General features: G+C 28.0%; 2 protein-coding genes and 1 long non-coding RNA gene across 5 annotated transcripts; 1 reads left to right on the top strand and 2 right to left on the bottom strand.

The window, feature by feature from the left end:
• Positions 1 to 149: 149 nt before the first annotated feature.
• LOC111029076 lies at positions 150 to 2,492 on the bottom strand. Its single transcript, XR_002603968.1, has 3 exons — positions 2,375 to 2,492; positions 2,215 to 2,305; positions 150 to 508 (listed from the first exon to the last, which is right to left on the bottom strand). It is a non-coding gene; the product is annotated as an uncharacterized LOC111029076 (long non-coding RNA).
• A 3,750-nt stretch (positions 2,493 to 6,242) lies between these two features.
• On the bottom strand, positions 6,243 to 11,620 carry LOC111029051 (ribonucleoside-diphosphate reductase subunit M2). 2 transcript variants are annotated; one of them, XM_022307892.1, is made up of 6 exons: positions 11,459 to 11,620; positions 7,914 to 8,102; positions 7,612 to 7,847; positions 7,311 to 7,539; positions 7,027 to 7,245; positions 6,243 to 6,962 (listed from the first exon to the last, which is right to left on the bottom strand). In XM_022307892.1, the coding sequence occupies exons 2-6, from the start codon at positions 8,100 to 8,102 to the stop codon at positions 6,798 to 6,800; spliced, it is 1,038 nt and encodes a 345-aa protein (XP_022163584.1). In that variant the 5' UTR covers positions 11,459 to 11,620; the 3' UTR covers positions 6,243 to 6,797. The 2 variants fall into 2 exon arrangements, with proteins under 2 accessions (XP_022163584.1, XP_022163579.1); XM_022307887.1 differs by lacking the exon at positions 11,459 to 11,620 and adding an exon at positions 10,173 to 10,811.
• Positions 11,621 to 12,423: 803 nt separating this feature from the next.
• LOC111029064 lies at positions 12,424 to 17,992 on the top strand. Of its 2 annotated transcripts, none has more exons than XM_022307915.1 (13): positions 12,424 to 12,583; positions 12,648 to 12,755; positions 13,668 to 13,896; positions 13,965 to 14,095; positions 14,499 to 14,723; positions 14,808 to 14,989; positions 15,057 to 15,136; positions 15,208 to 15,356; positions 17,026 to 17,133; positions 17,203 to 17,298; positions 17,402 to 17,480; positions 17,551 to 17,712; positions 17,774 to 17,992. In XM_022307915.1, exons 3-13 carry the CDS (start codon positions 13,743 to 13,745, stop codon positions 17,872 to 17,874), a joined length of 1,467 nt encoding a protein of 488 aa, XP_022163607.1. In that variant the 5' UTR covers positions 12,424 to 12,583; positions 12,648 to 12,755; positions 13,668 to 13,742; the 3' UTR covers positions 17,875 to 17,992. The 2 variants fall into 2 exon arrangements, with proteins under 2 accessions (XP_022163607.1, XP_022163596.1); XM_022307904.1 differs by having other exon boundaries at positions 13,731 to 13,896; positions 17,774 to 17,891.
• Positions 17,993 to 23,728: the final 5,736 nt, after the last annotated feature.

The raw sequence follows: 23,728 nt of genomic DNA, 5'->3' as shown, positions 1-23,728 counted from the left end.
AAATATTTAAATGTATGTAAATACACATATTGAACATCATAAGTTATAAATTTAAAATATAAAGGTAATTGATTTGAACATCAAATAAATTAATAATTTAATAATAAACTCACTATTTATTGTAAATGGTTGTAGAAGTGTAGAATGAATACAAATAATTGTCAATATGTTAATTTTTAAATAAACATAAAATATGAATTTAGAAATTATATAAATTCATAAAAAGTAGGATATTTGTAAAATTCACCAATAAATAGAAGTTCAAAATTAAAAAGCTATAATAAAAATCCTACTGAAGAAATAGCGTATTATAATATATATGGGTGAAAAACATATAATATACCTAAGTTAAATAGCAAAAAAATTTGTGATTGTTTCAAAATGTGAGCCATAAAAATAGTTTTGGTAGAAATATAACCTACCTATATTCTAAGTCTTAAAAATAACTTACCAATATCTTCATTGGAACTATCCATTTCATAATTTAATGCAACAAATTTAGTTGAACCTAAAAATTATAGGGATTATTAATATTGTATAAATTATAAATAATAGAAAAAAAAAAGATCAAGTTTTTTGTGTCTAGTTAGCAGCGACATATTTTTACCCCAGACAAAGATAAATGTTTGTTTTATACCTGCTAGGGCCCTAGAGAGAATTGTGTCATTGTAATTCCTATGTCAAATATAACAATTAAATTTAAATGTTGAGTACTGTTATTAATGAAATAAAAAATACACCATTAATGTTTGGTTAGATTATTTTCCGCATAGCCACTATAATTATATATTTCAGAATACCTACCTTATATAAAAAAAAAATAATATTTTACAAGACTTTTCTCCTCACAACCGTAACATGTAGACCAGTAGTCCCCATACTGTATATCACGATTATATTTTGAGTTGATGATGAGTTGTATCAAGTTATGAAATAAATTTTATTTTTTTATTTTCAAAAGTAATTAACCATCTGTATCCATAATAGACACAACAAGAAAATGTGATAAAGGTTGACATATCATGAGATTTTGTTGAAAGAAGCCACCCATTGATAGCACTTTCTGCTAGCTAATAAATAATTATTTATTTATATATATATTTTTTTTTAAATTTAATTTAATTTAAGAGATCTCCACACCACTTACGCTTCCGACGTCTCGGAGGATTCCAGGTATTGAGGGAGTGGCCAAGTTTTTTATTAATTGATTTGGGTGATTATTTAGACGGTAATGGAATCTTTTATAAAATATTTTAGCTTCATCGTTTATTGTGTTAAGTTTTAAGTCAGTGTGTAGTGTATGATTTGACACGTAGGGCCATTAGTTTTCTAAGCGCAATATTTTGAAAAGTTTGTCTTTTTCGCATTACCCCAAAGCTGAAGGCCGTAGGTCCATAGTGGTTTTAATAGTGTTTTGTACACAAGCAGTTTTGTTCTAATAGAGGTGTGATTATTATTGGATAATAAGGGTTTATGTAAGCAAAGACGATGATTCAAAGATTATCTTTTGATTTTAATATGATGAGCCCACTTTAATCTTTGATCTAAAGTAAGGTTGAGGTATGTCATTTTTGGAGAATAGGGAATTGGAATTCCGTATAGAACAATACCAGGACAAGGAATATGTCTGAGGGTAAAGGTTGTGTGAATGGATTTATTCTGGTTAACTTTATAAAGTATATATATTTTTTTTTTAATATAAAATATTTAATACCTAACAGATTACAATAATATAAAAATATATTTAAGAAATGATATATTTTAAGTACCTATATAGTCAAATAAATTTGATAGTGTTTTCTGTAGTGTTTACTACCAATATTGAACCTACATTAATGTTCAGATTTATTCTTATTAATGATTGTCAGCCATAAATATAAGGTGAACTATTTACTTGTCACCGTCACTGTCATACTAAGTTATCGCAAAGATAGCAACAACAATGAAACAAACAAATAAAGGTCATTAGTTATGTGTGATTACCTTACCACACACAATTTAAGCATTATCAAAAATGGATTGTACCGTGAACAATTTGGGAACCTGATGTAAATAAAATAAAAATTGAAAAAAATCTAATAAAATTCGATAGGTTGCTAAACTAGAATTGTTCCGAAATATACAACGGAATGAATGAAAAAGGGGTTCCTGACTTTCCATTTCTAATTAAAATACTGTATATTTTCGATGAATATTAATAATTTAAATACTTACTCGTACTACTATTGGGTACCGATGACTCCATTGCGCATTAATGAATTACCGATGGTTCTTATTGTTCAATTGTTCATATCTTGTTCGTATTCTTTAATAAACAATAATGAGTGACTAAGCGTTGGTTTACAACAATAGAAAATATTAGAAAAAATCATACATCATCGTAGGCATTTAACAACAAACAACAATCGAAGTACGGTTTTGCGCCATTAAGCTGTAGACTGAACGTTGTAGTTACGGACAATGATTGAATATTTGAATGGCCATAGAACGTTTCTATCAACAGTGATAAGGCTTGACATTTCAACGGATATTCAAAATTTCAAAATTTCAAAATGTAGTCAAAATTCAGTGTAGCCAATGTGGCGTTTGAAAAATGTTCTCAAACGTTTGATGAATTATTATGGTGTTGCGGCGGGGGGAGAGGATTGCTAACACACCAATTTTAAGGAGTTTAGTATAGGCAATATGAAGACCGAAAAGATAGTGCGCACGAGCCATGCCGAGCAGCGCCGTGTAAAACGCTTACCACAATCATCATAGGAGTGCGCACGGGGCGAGCCGATGGAATGAATTTTGCCGAGTTTCGGGGGAGTAAGTGCTTCGATTTTCTTCAATCTTTTCTGGTAGGAAAGTTAATGGTTAAACGTTTCAAAAGCAAAAAATTCTCAATAGTTTTCAAAAGTGGCAGGAAAAACAAAAAAAAAAAAATTAAGGAAATACGGGAGTTTTTATCGAAACCCCGATTTCGACAAAAATGATATTGGTTTTTGATAGAAAATTGCCCAGTTCAACTGTTTCTGAAACAGGAGGTTTGCTTTCCATGTAATGAATCTTAAATTTTGTTGTATGTCGATTGTCTTTAACAAATCAATAAATTACGAAGTTTAATTCCAAGCTTACTTAGTTACTTACCAAATACTGAAACTAGAAGTTTGATTAAATTATTAGACTAGTCAATATGGTGTTGGTGAAATTTAATTTAAAATTATTATTTTCTAATGTAGCCATGTAGGCAGTGGCATATTCTCTAGAGTTAAAAATGTTGCTAGGGAAATTAGTCTTAAATATGAAATAAATTGTGAATAATTATAAAATTTAAATATTGAAATGTAACTTATTATCATTGCTTGTCTAAGTTGTTTTAATTCATGCGGTTTTGTTATTTGGTATCAGTTAAGTAATGACAATCAAAATTATTTATTTTTTTTTTTATTAATCGAAAAAGACACAAATACACATATTATTATTGAGTAACATTTTCGATTACCTATCTTTCTCCTTTAAGCAAAGCTTGTGTTGGAGAAAGAGAGTTATTATATAATATATGATACAATTTTTTAAAAATTATAGAATTTACAAGATATATAGTAAAAGTTCTAACTTCTAAGTACATATAAAGCTAAATATACAAATAAAGTTTAGAAATATTATCAAGAAAAGGTACATGATAAGAATGAAATATAAAATAAACAAATTATATTAGCCTAAGATACACAAATAAAACCTCAAAGATTAATTTTTATAAAGCTGAGACATAAAAATAAAATTATAGTGACTCATTATTTAACTCAAGAAATAAATATTTATATACCAAGCCTTTAATATTAATCCTTTCATCCCCAAGTATTTTTTTTTTAAATTCAAAAGGCATAGAATTGAAAAACGTTGGTCTAAGATAATCTACAAAACACTGACCAAAAGATTTATTTGTATAATTAACAGTCAAATCAAATCTCCTCAATTCTCTTTTATTGCTTAACTCTTTATGATATTTATCTAAGTTAAATTTCTTAACCAAGTGCATAATAACAATTTTTTTATACAAAAACCTTATTGGCAATACACCAAGTTCTTTATAGTTTGCTTTCGTAGATCCTTCTAGAGTGAATTTATTTAGGCAAATTCTGACTATATTATTTTGATTTACTATTAGTGCATTTAATATGTTATCCCGAAGGCCACCCCATACCAATAGACCATATTGGAAATTTGATTGATATAGTGCAAAATATACTGTTTTCATTGTTTGTTTAGGTACAATGTTTTTGAGTTTGATCAATTTAAATATAATAAAACGTAGCTTTCCTAATAAATTGTTAATATGAAAATTCAATTTTAAGTTGTTATCAAATATAACACCCAAATAACGAATTTTACTAACTATTTTAATTATTTTACAGTTTTCCTGATTACATATTTTATTATTGACGCAGCCATGTACTGCTATAGTATTGAAGTTACAATCTGTTTTATTAATTGAAAATGGCATAAACACAGTTTTATCAACATTCAGGGATAGATTTCTATTGTTTTAAATGTTTATTATTTGATTGAAACCTCTGCAGGCTTTCTCATATACCCCATCCCATGATTTGTGTGAGAATAGAAGACAAGTGTCATCAGCATAAGTAACTATCGACCCATCAAAATTAATATCACAAATTTCGTTAATATATATTATAAATAGAATGGGTCCAAGAACACTACCCTGAAGTGCACCACTCTTAATTCCATATGTGTTACCATTTACTTCATTAATTTTCACCGACTGTTTTCTATTATGCAAATAGCTTCTAAACCAATTTAAGCTCAAATTATTAATTCCAAAGCTAGGTAGTATGTTTAATAAGATTTGATGATTCACTGTATCAAAAGCCTTGGCTATATCTAAAAATATTGCTAATGATTTATTGCTATTATCTAGATTACTGTATAGAAATTGAGTGACTTTATAAAGAGCATTTTCAGTACTTAACCCCGGTCTAAGGCCATACTGGTTTTTTGATAATAAGTTATTTTTTTCTAAGAACTCAATCAGTCTGGCTTTGATAATTTTTTCAAATATCTTAGAAAAATTGCTCAACATGGATATTGGCTTATAGTTGCTCATAATCGATTTATCACCATTTTTAAACAAAGGTTTAACATCAGCTACTTTTAAGGTATCAGGAAAAATACTTTGTTCAATACTTAAGTTATATATTTAAACAAGAGGATTCACTTCCAATTTACTAATACATTTTAACATTTTTACGGACACTTTATCCAAACCACTTGCTGTATCGTCTTTAAAGCTATTAATAATATCAAGTATGTCCGACGATTCAATTTTTTTTTAGAAACACATCATTAAAAGAAACGTTACTAGGAACATGACTATTCTTTGAATTGATTGGTTTTTTTATATTATTCTGAACGATGTTTATAAAAAAGTTATTAAACATATTAGATGCAGTTATTGGATCATTTTTCACATTTACTTCACACTCATTATTTTTTAGTTTCACAATGTCATCTTTAAACCTTAATTTAGAACCTGTAACTTCGTTTATTAGATTCCATGTCGATTTTGGATTAGAACTTGCATTTTTAAATTTTTGTTCATAAAAATTATTTTTAGCTAGCCTTATAGTTTTTGTGAGATTATTTTTATATTTTTTGTAATGCAAAGCTAACGTTATTATGAAATAATAAAAAATGGCTATCGAGAAGAACCCAAGGAAAAAACACATTATACATTATTTTAAATTTATCAGAAATACAATTTTAAACAAGAATGTAATTTTTCCAAATTACTGCCTATCATATATAAAACTTTGTCAAATTGTTAATAAAAAAATGTTAGGTAGTCAGAAAATTGTATTTCTGATAAGTTTATTTTAATTATCAAGTTTTTTAAAATGCGTTAAAAATTAATAAAGTAACAACTAACAAGTAATCTCTTTGAGTACAAAAAATTACTTAAACAACATATAAATTAGTCACCAACACTATAACTGTGTATTATGGACAGGTTAAATTAAGATTTCCAATAAAATTAATTGACATTACATTTTTAATCTTCAAAATTATATAGATTGAAAGATATATTTTGACTTATTAGATCCCAGTATACATTTTATACCCTGTGACTGTACCTACATCATTATATTGTTACACCAACACAGTTTTTTTTTGTTCATCTTTAAGCGTTGTTTTACTTTTTATTTTAGATCATTTTAAAAGACACTATTAGTCATATATTATTACTTTGAAAAAACTGCATTATATTCCAAATTACAGCTACTGACTTTCTAATTAATTTTCCGTACAGCTAAATGACAAAGTAAATCATTGAAATGTAGGCTTTTAAGTATTAAATTTAACTTAGAACAGAGATTAATTTGATTGCTCCTACCGAGTGAGAACTTCCTATTTAGTATGTACATATAACTGCTGCTATCGGAAAATTTTACATATAATATCAAGTATAATAATAAATTACAACACTTAGTCATATATTTCTAAATTTTAAATTACAATTAAACTATAAATATGACAAATATGAAAAGTATGATATAATAATTAATTAAGATTTTAAATACTTCTCTTTTTACTATAAAATTTAAAAATAAAGTTTTCTTATAATTATAAAGTCATTGATAAAATAATTATATTCACAAAAATAATTCAGAGTGCATGTAGTGCTTTTTGGTTAAATAAAGTAACTAATTACCCTCTGATGGGTGGTGTGAGGAAACAGGATAAATAAGTACACAAATAAAAGGAAATACTGCCACTATTAGAATAAACCTAATTTAAAAGTCATCACTAGTTATTTCCATCGTCGATAATTGAGTAGTTTCAGTAACAACAGCCACCGAGGCTTTTTGGTAGTCACCTACTCTTTTTTCAAAAAAGTTTGTCTTTCCTTGTTGAGATATAAGTTCCATAAATGGGAATGGGTTTGACGATCTGTAAACCTATAATTTACATATTTAATACAATTTGAAAATAAATATTACTATGATTAATAAATATACGTACTGTAGGACACCCCAATTCAGTCAACAGCCTATCAGCAACAAATTCAATATATATGGCCATTCTTTCACAGCTCATGCCAAGCATTCTAACAGGTAAAGCATTTGTCAAAAAATCTTGTTCAATAGTCACTGCTTCACAAATTATATGTGTGATAACAGCTTGAGGTGGCTTTTGTTCTAAGTGTTTAAATAGGAGACAGGCAAAATCTGTGTGTAAACCCTGAAGACATAAAAGTAATAAAATATGTGATATATATTATATTATCCTTGAAAACATTAACATACCTCATCTCTAGAAATCAGCTCATTGCTGAAAGTTAAACCTGGCATTAATCCTCGTTTCTTCATCCAAAATAATGCAGCAAAACTTCCAGAGAAAAATATACCTTCAACGGCAGCAAATGCAACTAATCTTTCACCAAAAGTCGCTTTACTATCGCTTATCCACTTCAGAGCCCAATCTGCCTTTTTTTTTACACACGGCATGGTTTCAATAGCATTAAATAAAAAGTCTCTATATAACAATTTTTTTTGTAAAAATTAGTCATATGTCATTAAGAAAAATTAAGAAAAAAATTATTAATACTTTTCTTTTGGGTCCTGAATGTATGTATCAATTAATAAACTATACATTTCTGAATGTATATTCTCCATCATTATTTGAAACCCATAAAAACATCTAGCCTCCGTCACTTGAACTTCTTGAGAAAATCGTTCAACAAGATTTTCATTGACAATACCATCTGAAGCAGCAAAAAATGCTAATACGTGGGATATAAAGTGACGTTCATCATCAGTCAATCTATTCCAATCATCAAGATCCTAAAAACAAAAGTCAACTTTAATTAGAAAATTATTTTTAGTCACTTTTATAAATTTGAATTATACATTTTTCAAATTGACTTCTTCAACATTCCAAAAAGACGCTTCTTGTTTTTTATACATGGCCCAAATATCATCATATATTATAGGAAATATGACAAAACGTCTTGGATTATCTTTCAATAAGGGTTCGATTGAGGCATCAAAATTTGCTCTATATGTAGTCACAGATTCCAAAAAATTTTTATTTGTCATCTGAAAACAAAATAAATAATTACAATACAAAACATTATTGAATGAATAATATGTATAGTATAAATACAATAATTTTCAATAATATTTTAATTTTTTAATTTTAAACCTACTTAATATACACTTATTATTAACTGGGTAAAAACTGGAAGGGGTATATAGTTTACTGACCAAAATCAAAACCGTGAGCTTTTTTTCCCCAATTATTAAATTGTTTTTGATTCTAAGATCACACAACATAATAAGATAGGGAAGTTTATTTCTTAAATGTTGAAATAACATGATTTGGGTTAAAACTAGAACATTTTTTTTTTAGTGTATAATATACAATTATGTGTAAATCCATGTGGTTGGTGTCAAACTTGGAATTGAAAAATGTTGAAATAATATGTGCATAATCCAATTGTTGTAAATGAAAAATTGGCCAATTTTTTTTTATTGCAGTTATTCTCTGGGTTATTTTAAAAAACGTTGAAATAATAGAATATAAAATAAACTTTAAAAAATCACAAGGGAACGAAATTGCATTTACATTGTGTACTTAAAACAACTATGGTTAAATTATAATAAGCACCTATTAAATAAACTGCACTGTGTGCAAGGAAGCCTGCCAAAATTTGTCAAGTTAAGGAGGGGGCAAAATATTTTTATTTTCAAATTTTTGTTTCACTATTGGATTATTATTGTTAATTGTATAAGTATTCTTTCATATAAGTAGGGAATGTAATAATTATTTAAGAATTTAACATATTGATAGTTAAAACTTAATCTTACAGCATTCATTTTAACTAAATAAAATTCAACTTGAAATTAAAAAATTCATTTTTTTTATGAATTAAGTGTTTCCAGTTTTGGAAATAATAGGATACCTAGATGTTAGAGCATAAACCACTAAATTATTTTAATATTTTTAGAACATAAGTCTAAAAACGTTAAATATAATTTTTGAGACAGACTACTAAACTAATCATTAGTTATAAATAAACTAGAAAACAACCAATAATTATGATAAAAAAGGTAGTTTTTATTATTAACAACTTCTTACGATACCAATAACAATACTTATTAATCGGTTCCAGCCTTAAAATTATAATTTTTAAAATAAAAATATGTAATATTTTACATTAGATAATGATTATTATATATATATTATTATAACTGACCCAAAAATAGCCAAGGAGGGAGGACTTGCCCCCCTTGATTGTGTACTAGACACCAACATATTTTCCAAAAAATCAATTTCTCTAGGCAGGTACACTCTTGACACCCTGTCCTCGGTGTTAAGAATTATAGCGTAATAATATCTATCTAGTTACTACTATGTCATAATTTTACTAACATACTGGGACTTTGAAGCACTTATTTAGAGCAAGAGTGCACGACAATACATTATAGTACTTAGGTACTGAAAACAGTGACAGGTACAATGTAATTATTGATTAATGAATAATATCAATAACAGTTCTGATAATTCATAAAACAATTATAAGAAAATTGGTAATACTTAGAGTCAAAATATTTCTGGTCTAAATTTTAGACCGTAATCATTTGATATTAAGTGTTTGTTACCTATTCTTTTATACAGGAAGTTGAAGAACACAAAGATAGGTACTACTAGGAAGCTGTTCAAGGTAAACTACAATTGTGCTTTGAACTTGTTCCCTAGTTCATTCTCCGGCTACTATGGTAGTTGTATAATATAATGTTGCACGAATCCCTAATAAACATAATGGCTAATTTTTAAATAGGAGTACGAAAAGAAAAATAGCCAACCGTGAAAATAACAAATATTTTAGAGAACCAAAGAACCGTAACTGATTTATTCAAACATAATTTTTTTAACATTTTAATCAGCTCCAACCAAAAGTTATTAAAGCTCGAAAATCAATTGAACATCTCAAACGTAACAATACAACTTTATAATTCATTATGACATTAATATAATACTGAAAATATAATGTCGATGTGTACTACGGTTAATGGCGGGAAACGAGACAAAGCGCGGACACACGACACACTTCCTGTACCTGCGGTTTCCGTGTCCTACGATAACCGCGGGGGCGAAATATTTACCTGTGGCTGTTGCGAGTTGTCCATTACGTTTTCCTTGTTCATCGTCATCATTGTGTTAATATTATTGTCGTCGATTGTCGATCAAAGAACGTATTATTGAAGTCGGCAAGCACGGAGAGGTGTAGCAGTAGCAGTGGACGAGTGGCAGACGTCAAACGCGAAATGACAAGGAATTACGAAGTACGATGCGGGCGGACAGGAGTAGACGAGTGGAAACGATACGTGTGGTCTGGACAATACGGTGGTAGTATGGTAGTAGACGTTTGCCGTGGATTTGGAGGCAAAAATTCGCTCACCCGCACGCGCACACGTTTCACAAAGACCTCGGTACGATTTTACGCGGTAAAACGGTGTTGTAGCGGCAAACACATCATCTTTGTTTACATTTCACAGGCAGTGTTATCAAACGTGATAGCCGATAACGAATTTCGGTGTTGCCATAGTTATATTACTCTATGGGTGTTGCCGTTTTTGTGGTTTTGTGGTTCCGCGGTTTCGGGATATATAAATATATTATAGCAGGAATTCTCAAACTGTGGTACGCTTACCCCTTGGGGGTACTCGAAATGTTTTAAGGCATACGAGTCTGGGCGAGTCTGGCCAAAAAACCAACAAGGAAAAAATTCTTTAAAATTCTTTAAATTTTGTTATATATATTTTAGTTTAGTAACTAAGAAAGGGGTACTCAACAAAATGTATTGATAATAAAAGGGTACAGTATTTATAAAAGTTTGAGAATCCCTGGATTATGATATTTCATGCGAAGCGAATAGATCAAGAGTACAGACTTACCTATGCCGGGCGCCCGGGCTACGCATCATGCGTGTAAAAGCATGTCGTAATACGTAGCCATGTAGGTATACGAGACTAATGCCGGGTTGCATGAACAATTACTAAACAGTTAACTAATTAATAGTGAGCTAATGGTCATTTGATGTTCCATGATTTAGTGGCCCATGATTGATCCATTAAATTTAATTGGATCGTTAAATTAATACATTTTTCGTGGAACCAGGCATAAGTAGCTTACAATTCTCATTTTAAAACTCCATCACATGGTTGTTAAATGTTAATTATTATCGTTCAGCAATTGTTCGTAATATAAAATTAAAAACACAAAAATTTGTACACGGACGAAGCCGGGTTATCCAGGTTAGGTTGGCTAAAGTAAAAAATACAAACTTGGTAAATATAACTTTGAAATTTTAGAGTTACATTGTACCATGATTGTACATTTATGTACGCACCTCGAGTTGGGTCCTAATAATCTACTGTAGATTGCGTACCTGACAATAATATACTGTTCGTATAGTCACAAGCAAGTCAAAGACAGGCGCTGGGTGGGATGGCTGTACATTAAAATGTAATATGATTTACATTTACAAAGACATCGCTTCCACAGTGTGTTCCAAAAGTAGTTGTACAATCACAATTTGTTTTTACTATCTTCAATCGTGTTATTAATATTAATATTATCCATAATTCATGTCTATTAGTATAAGGTCTATGATATTATCATACATTATCGTAGATAAGATAAGATTTTTAAATTATCCACGGAATACATTGAGAAAATAATATAAGGAGAGGCCATTACCTATATTACCATATACTTTGATATGAATCAACTAAACATAATTCGTGCAACCTTTAATTGAAACAATTTAAACTAGATGGCAGCGTAGTGCGTTCTGCATAATGATAATAATTGTTTATTATTAGAGATATGAGATATTTATAGTATACATATATATTATATTTACATATTATAAATTCATAAATTATAATTTATATTATCTATGACCAAGAAGCAAAAAGCAAAAGAGAAATGACCCACACAACAGTTAGAACCTAACTATATTATTTAGTCAATGGTTAGAAGTTAGAACCTAATGTACAGCAGAGACGCAGAGTAACATCAACACGATCAACTTCTCGCTTTATTTAAGTTAAGTTTTTATGTTTTTAATCATTGAGTGGATTGGATTATAATACTATACTATAGTAACTATAGTTATAAATTATAATTAATAAATATAAATACAAAATTATAATAAATTAATCATCAAATATTTGAATACAATAGTAAATTATTAGTAATGTGGTGACACTGCATGTCGACCTTTAGCGATTCAAAATATATACTATCGTATGGCCACCACTTGACGGAATAATTCTTTGTATTATCTACGAATATTATCACAGAATTTTGATAAATTGTGATATTATGATGATGATAACAATTGTTATAGATAACGTGGCATTTTATATTTTCATCTTCACAGATTACATGAAAATATGAAATCTTGTATATCTTGAAATTATCTTCGTAGTTCATATAATCTGTGATTTCATCATGTTATCCCATGCAGAATGAGTAATAAGGGACTTCTATATAGAACTCTATGAATGTAAGATTCGTAAAAAATGTAGATGAAATAATTTAAAATAATAAATACTTTAAATAAATACTAGGTATAACAAAATACGGGATTTTAAAAAGGAAATTAGAAGATAGAAAAACTTCACCAGTCTCAGTATGCAGACGTTTCGTATTGTCTCTAATAGTATTTGAATATTTGAGTAAGTAATGGTATTTGCACTTATGACTAATAATTACTAAGGTCAAATCTAAATGGTGCTTGCACATATTTCTCAAAGACAGAATGCTGTAAGTAAAGTAACCATGTCTCACTAATTTTAATACTGAATAAGCAATAACATGTCTTTATTCCTTAGAAAATATCTGATTAATATAAAAATTGTATTTACCATTTATAATTTTATAAATTGTATTAGCCGTTCCGGGGAGATACTCTTCAAATGGAAAATAGATCATCCGGATTACGACTGATCATTTAGTACAGTCCATCTCCCATAGAAATATAGAATAAACGACTGCCCTCTCAGTGCCTTTAACAATACAGTAGAAAAACTTAACAAAGCTACCGACTACTCGGGCAAATGGATAAGGGCACTTGACATGCAACTACAGTATACGCTTTTATTGTCAAGGCAGGATAGTCACGTTTACCATTAATCTTAAGGGAGTCAATGCTGGTGCATTTTTGCGTTTTTTAGTACAAAATTATGTTTTACAAGTAAAACTTACATCCTGTTAGAATATTCTGGTTTCTTTTGTTTTATGTAGAAGAAAATAAATGTTTCACTTTGGATCTAAGTCCGATTTTCAAAATTATAATTATGGAAGCTAAAATATTGCATTAGAATAATGCAGAATATTTACTATTTTTCTAGCACTATTTATGGCTAAATGAAAATTCTGGATTTGATCTACCCAAAAAAGGGTTTTCATCTTTTAAATAAAAAAAAAAATTATAAAAAATAGGTATCAAATAGAAAATTAGGAGATAAGTATTGTAATTAAGGTAGCAACTAAAATATAATTTTTGAATTTTCATATTTTATAGAATTTGTTTTTGTGTTTATTTCAATGAAGTGATATGTTATTATTGTTATACATTTTTACACTAGCATGACAAATTGATATTTATGTATAAAATATAAATATGAAACTCAATTATGATATTTTGAAAGAAAAAAAAGAAGATGATGATGAATCATAATCATAACGCTAAAAATGAAGAGGATGAGAGTATTATTCGAAAACTGGAAGAAACCCAAAACAACGGACTTAAAAATGTTGTTGTAGATGACGTTGCAAAAGTGCTTAGTTATTCAGACAATTTACCCTATGTTGAAGGTTAGATTACAATTTTTTGTTTGTGACGTGTTTACACAAGTCTAAGGTCTTATTATATATTTTTATAGGACAATGGAGTATGAACAACCCGACTGGAAAGAAAGTGTATTCTATATCATTTTTATTACAACTTGGTAGTGAAGCTGTTTGTCAAATAAAACCTGATGTATTGAAAACACGACAGTTCAGCTCATTAAGTGTAAGTTTTTAAATTTAAATTAATATTCATGATTTCAATATTTTAACTAATTTATTGTAGTTTATAAATTAAAATTTGTTGGATATGATACAGTGACATAAACAGAAGCTTAATCTAGAGGAGGGGGCTGATTTTAAAACGTAAATGTTTAATATACATCAAAATATCTTATACTCTATTATGTGCCAAGACAACAAATTATCAGTATGTTCTTGCACTTGGACACCTTACAAATAATTCTTGAAACCATGATATACCAGCTAACATTTGCTGTTTATAAGTCTATGCATGAAATTATAGAAAACCTCTGCTAAAATCGAATAGTGGTCTAATTCAAAAATTGTATAGAAATTATAATTTTATAATAAAACAATTTAAATACCTAGTATTCATAATTTTTTAGCGACCCGGTGCCAAATGTATTCAAATGAATAGTCAAGGAAAAACAGCTAGTAAAACAGCAAAACCAAATACTGTTCATACGTCTCTTACTTTAGGAGAAAATCTTTTAATGGTCAAAGAGGCAGTCAAAAATCCATTGTTTGTAATGAACTCAGTAATTGCTCATAAAATTCATATGAAATGTAAAAACATACTTCTAGACTATGAGCAACGGAAAAATTTAGATGTGTGTATTAAAATCAAAATATTTATAATACTTATGTAAAGTACCTATAATAATAAATAATCTTAATTGCTCTTTCTAATACAGGAAATAATTTATTCATTATCTGAAGATGAATCTTCAGTAATCCGCACAAGGCACGAAGAGTTTGTGAAATCAATGTCACTTATAACATTAGATTGTCCCATCACTAAAACAACAGTGGCGGGAAAGATTTTTGCAGAACTTTTATCCAAAAAAATTCTTTCTATGCCGGCTATCACTTTAGGGTAATTATTTTATACTTTTTAAAAATAAATAACATTCTTATTTCTGTCAATATTTTTGTTTTTGAAGCATTGATGATGTTCTTAAGTATTGGAATGATTTTTTGATGGATTACCCTCAATTTTTCTCCTATATTGCTGCCATTATTGGTAATTTTTTGTTTATAATTCTTAACAATATTTGAAGTATACACAAATTAATTAAAATGATTTGTTTATAGCTCCATTATTATTATCACAGAATGCTTCCTTCGGTTTCAATAATTTAAAAGACTCGTGTACATCTATACGACCAGACAATTCTTGTAAATTGTTTACCGAAGTATTGTATAAAATTGACAGTTCCGAGGAAATACAGAACATTAAAGAAGTATGTGACAGTATAGTTATTTTTCTTTTGTTATTAAGTATTAAATACATTATTTTTTTTTACCTCTTTGTAGCTTTAACAAATGTTTTTTTCCTGCTGATTTGTTCATTGATTCAACTTGCTAGTGACAATTTCTAAAATATTAAATTTTGCGGCATCTATTATGCCTAAATATGTATTTTGTTTTTCTTGTTTTTTTAAATTTTATTGATGTTTAATATTTGCTCATGTGCCATGTTTAGCATTTCTTAATTGGGTCCTATCAGTCTAGATTATCTTCAAAGTTTTGTTTCAAGTTGTTCATTATGTACATCAAATAAAAGTTATTATTCAGAATATTTATTGCTGATGTAGGCAGGTACAATTACTGTTTTGTAATCACAATTTCCATCATTCTTTTATCAACGTTTTTACCAGTAGTTCTTTGCTTAAATCTTTTATGAAAAGTTCTAGCCTTAGGTATATAAAAAAATGTATTTTACACAATCTTGTTATTAAACATTTAATTTAAGCAAACGGGATTTAAATTTATTATGTAAGTATTCTATTATTCTTAACCGAATATGCATAGTACCATTGATTATAAATGTTATAGTATTTACTATTTAGTATTATAGTACTATACTATTTATAATCAACAAAAGTACTTTCAGAAGACTTATATGGCGTATTTCAGTTAATCATATTTATATAATATTATACGCAGGGCTGACACTATTGAATTTTTATATGTAGACAAGACTTAATTTTGCTCCCCGGTGATTTGATCATTCTTCTTCCAAATAAATAAGAAAAACAATTTTTTGTATTTGTAATCTGATCAAAATTAAAACTAAAATTTGTAAATAATATATACTTCCTAGTGGATTTATTGACACTTGTTTCGAAAATAAATTTAAAACTTTAACTCCAAATAATATTTTTAATTACTTTTTATTATTATTTATTATTTATAATATCTATATTTAAATCACATTCATAGTTTGTGTTATAATCAGAATAATAATATTGTAATATAACGTCTTATAACAATATGACTTTAGTAAAATACATATCATATAGAAATACTGAATTTGATGGATATAAGAACAATACAGTACCAGTACCAGTACAAACCTGACCATTCCAGTAGTTTGCTCATTATTCTTACGTCTGGAATGCAACTTAAAATTATAAAATAATATTTCCCATTTATAAGCCATGTATAGATCAATTTTAGATCATTTTTGTATTAATTATTCTACTATCATTGCTTTATAGTAATAATTTGAGTTTGACTTTTACCTAATGTATACTATGATTTTAAATTTTTTTCATAATGATGTCAAAAAATGCCACCTTTTTTAAAATTGTTTTGAATGCCTCCGTAAGCTCTTGCCTATGTTTCCTACACCTTAAGCCAGCACTGATTGTACACTTAGTATTAAGGTACTGTTTTAATGTAATTTGAAATATGTTGGTGTTATTTTTTTTTTGCCTTACATATTTAAAGTTCATACGTTCATACCCTAGTATTAAAAGTTAGTCGTCTATTCAAATGTGTATAGACTTAAATCAATATATTTATTAATTTGGTACTTTAGTTATTAATTTCACTGCATGAAGTAACTTAGAAGATTATATTCACATACTGACTGAGGTGTTAATATTACTATTTCTATCATTTTAGAAACTAGGTGGTATATTTTGGATTTACAATAAGTGGAATATGTTAGAAAATATTTCTCTGGATGACTTCATGCCTAATAACCAAATAAATAAATATTTTAAAAAAGATGTAAGTTTTTAAACACATTAAACACATGTATTTTTATTCTATTGTATTTAATTTATAATACAATTTTAGCAAGTTGGAGTATTCCTTTTATCTATTGCCATTTATGATAAAATGAAGTTGACTGATAGTAAACGATTTTACAATATATTGCAAAGCTGGATATGTGTGAGTAAAATAATTCAATAATCAATTTAAATTATTGTATTGTAACTTAATTATGCATGTTGATAATAAATATTGTTATTATTATTATTTTTTTTAAATTTAGACTAATATCAGTAAAGAAATAATAAAAAGCTCTCTGTTTGTGCAAGCATTAACTATAGCTATTGTAATTTTATGTTTGAGTAAGTCACCGCCTCTGAACATACAGTAAAATAGTTACTCGATTAATCAATATTAATTTTTAATTTATAGAGTTGAATCATTCATACCATAATTTCTTTGATAATGTCCATGTGAAATTGTTGATCCATTATATTCAATTTAAAGCACTCCCGATAAATGAAATCCAGGCACGAGAAGTACAATGTATGTACGGCATTCAAATAATGTCTGCTACACTGGAACATCCTCGAGGTCAGTTGTGAACTACTTAATTTTTAGTTTCCTTAATAATGTGATATTGTTTTTCCATTAGGAATGGTATTAAAACTGTTTAATAAGCTCTATCAGGATAAAGTTATAAGCAAAGAATCATTTGAACTATTCATTAAAGATTATGAAAAAATAGCCGAATAATGGACTGAGTATTTTCATCAATCAACACGAAATGTTTCTATTTTTTTATTTTTTTTTTTATTGTATAAATAGGAAAAAAAAATTCTAAATACTAATCCATTTTTATTTATTTCTTTAGAATCCAACAACTTATAAATTCACAAATATTTTGTAAACAGTTTTTTAAACGCCTTTATTTTAATAAATTTATATTTTATATAGCTTGTTTTACTTTATAATTTATATTAAAGGTCTCCTTAATAAGAAAAAAATATGGCCTACATTTTTATTTGATGACCATCTACTCTTTTTGACCATGTGATAGTTAAAAATTAATTTTGATGTTACAATTGTATGAATTATTCAATGATATATAGATTTCTAGCATTAAGAAACTATCTACAATTCCGAAGCGGCGAATTCTGAAAAGTTGCTTACATATAGTATGGTTACAAATTAAAAAAAAAATCATCGGGAACCCTGAAATTAATTTTTTCTGGTTTTTGGGTTTTAAAGTTTAATTGAGTAAGTACTTAACATTAAACCATTTAATTTCTATTTCTATTTTAATCGAGCATTGTACCATAGTTAATACTATTTACTATAGGTTGATAAGTACCCAGCGTGTGTATATCATTATATTATATACATATAATATAATTTTTCTTAAGTTGGTATGTGTTATAATACAATAGATCCTAAGGGTTGCTGAGTGCCAAATGATATGTGGCGTAGATCACTAGAATTTATGGACTGTTGTCCATACACTACATTCTACACATACCTTGTCTTTACGAGGGCATCCGCAGGGTGAAAGTAGGGGCAATATCCCTTCCTCCTTGGCTTTTTGTGGATCAATTATCATAATTAGGGCTTGGAAGTTGATGACCTAAAAAAATGCAAATATGACATAAAAATGTCTTTAAAAAATGACCTAAAAAGTTTACAAATATTTGTTTTAAATTTATAAAAATACATTTTTTTTAAATATTTTACTCTATTTTACTATAAAATTCTGTAAACATTTATCAAAGCTTACAAATTACTCAAAATATGACATAAAAATGACAAATAATGTCTTTAAAAATGAAATAAAAATATTTGTTCTATAAATTTATCAAACCGTACAAATTACTCAAAAATCATTGCATTGTATAATTAGAGCGTTTTTGATGTTATCAAAAGTAAATGAACGACAATTATCTGTTAATAAATATTTATACTTTGAAAAACTTCTCTGGTGGAGAGTTAACGTCCACTGAAGTGATTGGGTGAAATCTGAAATGGGCCAAATCGTCAGCACTGAAATCATCCGGAAAACGCTCTCTTGAAGCTGCTTCGCCATTTAGAATTTTCGAAATTGTTAACCTAACCTAACGCTTATTTTTCACCTAATAACTGTATTGCCGGCACGTATAAGGTAGTTGTACAACTAAAAAAAAAATATCTGTCTATCCTAAGTCCCTAAATTGGTATGAAATTAATAAATTGTGGAACTAAAATAAACATAGCTACTATTACCTATAGGTATATGTAGTAGGTACTAATAAATAATAGCAAGGCTGGGAATGTTAACGATTTTTAAGCTCGTTAACCTAAATTAATATAAAGTGTAAATTAAGTTTAGTCAAAAGTTAACTAATATATTTTTTATAGCTTCGTTAAGTTAAAAATTAATGGACAGGTGCAACAAATTAACTTAACTAAAAATTTTTAAATTTTTAAGAAAAATAGGTAGGTACCTCTAGTACCTACAACACCATGGATGAATTTGGCAATCGTTTAAGTTCAGGGTTCTGTGATTCGTTATAGCAGTGGCGTAATTTGGTCATGTTTGAGAAGGGGGAATGATATATTTATATATATATTTTTTTTATTAATAAAGTGTTACTGACATCAAGGTCATCTAACTTATTGCTATAAGAAATATATATTTATATAAATTATAATATGTCCAATGTTCTTCTTAGAGTTATCTTTACCTTTATCTATCTTTATCTTTATATATATATATATATTATATTATAAAAATGTGAGGCGATTTTTTTATGACAGTTATATCTGAGGTTCCACCTAACCGATTTTCATGATTTCTTTTTCTAACGCGAGTATAAAGTTTGCCGTATTGTATACCTATATATAAATGGCGGCCTGCGGGTTTCCAGCTACTTGGAACCTGACCTTTTGTATCGACGTGTAGAAACGAATTGTTCGGAGAAGTTTATCGATAAAAATTATTTCTCACACTTAATACAACTACTGAGCAGTGCTATAATATTGTATCTTCGTTCGTTTTTTTTTGTACCTATCGTTTATTTGTTTCTTTTCTTATGACAGTTATATAGGTATTTTATTTTTCTAACGCAAGTACTCAGAGCCTTTAAAAGAGTTAAGTCCAAAAAAACTGTGTACCTACTGAAAAAAAAGCACTTTCATAATTGAATGTGTTGTAACATGACATATACCTCCATATCACCCTACATTTTAAGTCAATTCATAAAAATAAGCAAATGCTTTAAGTCCCGAGCTCTGCTTATTAACTTTATCGGACAAAATATATGCCTAAAACCTTCTCTGTGATGTCCTCTTTAATTTAAAAAACGACATAACCATCCAATAAGTAGTTTCGGAATTTATCCCGAACAAAAAAAAGCGACTTCATTTTATAAAGTAATATAGATATAGATATAATACTATTATTATCGTACCCCACGATAGGTAAATACTCTATAATATAGAGTCTATATGAATAATATTTTTTATTTTTTATTTTGACTGTGGATAAGCCGATGAGCAGCTGTAAGTGCAACTCAACCATCTTAGAAAGCAATTTGTGAAAATTCGATTAGTTATAAACTTATAAGTTATTTTTTACCAATAACTATAATGTAATACACTAATACCATTGATTATAATTACTAATAATTGATATTCAGATAAAACTGATTGTTTTTTTTTTTGCTAAATTAAATAATAATAATAATTGTTTATTATTCACGTCGATACCGACCTCCCTATATATAAGCATCTGTGGTCGTCGAGTTTGATTGTTAATTATTTTCAGGCCAGCGACTACTTCTTACTAAAAATGGTACAGGTATACAATTTACACGTTTATTTTAATTAATAATTACTAATTATTTATTAACTTTATCGGAATAAATTGATGGCTAAAACCTCATCTGTGATGTCCTCTTTAATTTTAAAAAAACTGCAAGACGATTGAATTAGTAGTTTGGGACTTTGGGAGTTTATCCCGAACAAAAGAAAGCGACTTCATTTTATATAGCAGTATAGATATAGATATAAATTAATAAGTCTACCAGTCTACGTTTATTTAGTGGACTTTAGAATGTATTAAAAGTTATTAAAATTGCTTATATTTACCCCTTGAAATGCGATGAAATATTATTAAAAATCAAAAATTATAATTGATCGCATTTTCGAAAATAATTATGTAAAACACCTTAGTCCTTATTGTAATTTTGTACAAAAGAACTGAATGAGTGATGGGATACTGGCACGAATTGTTCACACATCTGTGCAATAGCTTTCGATATAGCAATTATAGTCACCAAGGTAACTAACCTGAGCTCATAAAATAAACTATAATATATATTGTAATCTAAGCTTTAGTTACATTTTCATAGTTATTTATGCATTTCATTTTAAATCTTTACAATAACTTTTTGAAATAAGTTATTTTTATTTACTTGCATTTAAAGATGAATAGTGGAGACAACGCAGAATTGGATGATAAACGGTTGGTCTACGTGTATAATTTTCTTGCTAAATCTTTGAGAATTAAAATTGATGTAATAGACACAATGATGCGAAATCGAGATTATCAAGTACGTATACTATTCACTTATGGTTAATATTAAATAAGACGTTCTATTCATATTAAATACCTACAATGCTTATTCATAATACGCGAATTCGTTAAATATTTAGAAATTTAGAATATAACAACTAATGTAGGTATTCTTGTATTTTTTTTTATTATTAAGAAAATGAATATTTGCAATCTGTATATAAATAAATACAATAAGTTACAAAATACATAACAAAATGTACAAGGCTTGATCTGAGGATTCGATCAATAACGCTACTTCAACTTAATTGGATTTGTGTGTGCGCGGGTGTGTGTTTTTCTTTCTTAATAATTTGTTTTGGAGATCGCGTGGCCAATTATGCATTAATAAGCGAAGGAAAGCATATCCTGGCAATATCACCTTAGCGCCAAAGGTGAGAAAATGATATATCATTCCAACAAAATTTGTGTGACATTTAAGTGCCAATTTAATATTATATACCTTACCAATTACCAGTATACTTGTCATACCCAATTTACGACATAAGCTCCAAAAATATGAAAAATAAATATTATTTGCACTAATATTGATATTTTATATAAATTTTTCAAAATATTTCAAAATATTTTAAATTGTCAATAATCGATCAAATATAATATCCATATAAATAAATGAAAATAAATATAATCATAATAAATTGGTTGATTTTTTAATCGACTTATCTTGCCACCCTAGTATTTCTTCCATTGCACAATTGAGGATTTCGTACAATTCATTTTAGAGCAACCTACACTAATACTTACTAAGTATCTACTATTTACTAACAATATGTTATAAAACAAAACTGTTCGTCCTATATATATAAGGACCACCCTACTGCTCACACACTACCTCAATCAGACAATACATTTTTCGATTAAGATTATACTTTTGGTTTTGGAGTTTCCAACGATATAGTTTTAAATTCAATAACTGGCATTTGGAATGAAGCACACTGGCACGGTTAATATAATTACCGTGGAACACAGGTATACGTTTCAACCTTTGGAGCTTTTGTACGTTACGATTTTTTTTTAGCTATCTCATTTTAGCGAATATGTCTTCCACCGATTATCCAGAAGAGTAAAATAAGATAGATTTGATATTAGGGCCTAGGGGATTTGAGTGGGCCAAAATGTTGTAGTGGAATATTATTTATAATTGTATTACTAATTAATTAATAATAATAATATTACATGATTTTATGATTTTTAATTAGACTGTTATTAAATTAATCATTGGTCTGATAGCCTACCAGTGGCAGGTCAAATACTAAACGAATAGGTACCGTTGATTTTTTTTATAGTGACTGGAAAGCAAGTACAAAGAAAGTAGGGATTTTGAGATTGTTATGAAAGGTGTTGTTGCTTACGTACCACGGAGCTGAAAAAAAATTTAGTTCTGCATACCAACACAGTTTTTGTAAATCTGTATATCTTTGCACGCTACACTTGCACACATTAGGTGTCTAACAAAGTTTTTTTCGAAATCATACCTAAATATTTTTCATTCTCTAATATCCTGTAGGCTCTGTTAAATACATAATATACATAGTGTACATCAAACATATATACTTAAATGAGAAACTTTATAAAATTAAATTAAAGAAATATTTATAATATTAAAGTATATATGAAAAATACAGTAAGCAAAATTGCAGAGGTAATTAGTTTTGTTTTATACAACTTTTAGGCTTTGGTAATGGATTTTTTGAACACGCCAGATCGTAATTCAATTTTTTTCACGTTGAACTCTGGTGGTTTATTAGTACCAATGTACGATGACTTTCCTGATGGTTACAAGTCTAGAGTTTCATACATTATAAGACTCGAACCAATTGAAGTTACCGAAAATAATTGTGATGTTCTACTTTTGTGTGGAGAAGTGTCACCAAACCCTTTTGAGGATTTAAAAGCAATCACTGAAAACGTAAGTGACACTATGACAAATAAGTATAACATAGTTAAATTATATATTATAGTTAAATAAATTGATTGATACTTATCACGAATAGGCTTTGT

Source organism: Myzus persicae, unplaced genomic scaffold (assembly GCF_001856785.1).
Source record: "Myzus persicae strain clone G006 unplaced genomic scaffold, MPER_G0061.0, whole genome shotgun sequence".
Lineage (NCBI taxonomy): Eukaryota > Metazoa > Arthropoda > Insecta > Hemiptera > Aphididae > Myzus > Myzus persicae.
Note: the sequence above shows the minus strand (reverse complement) of the source record. Positions and strands in the feature narration are given on the sequence as shown.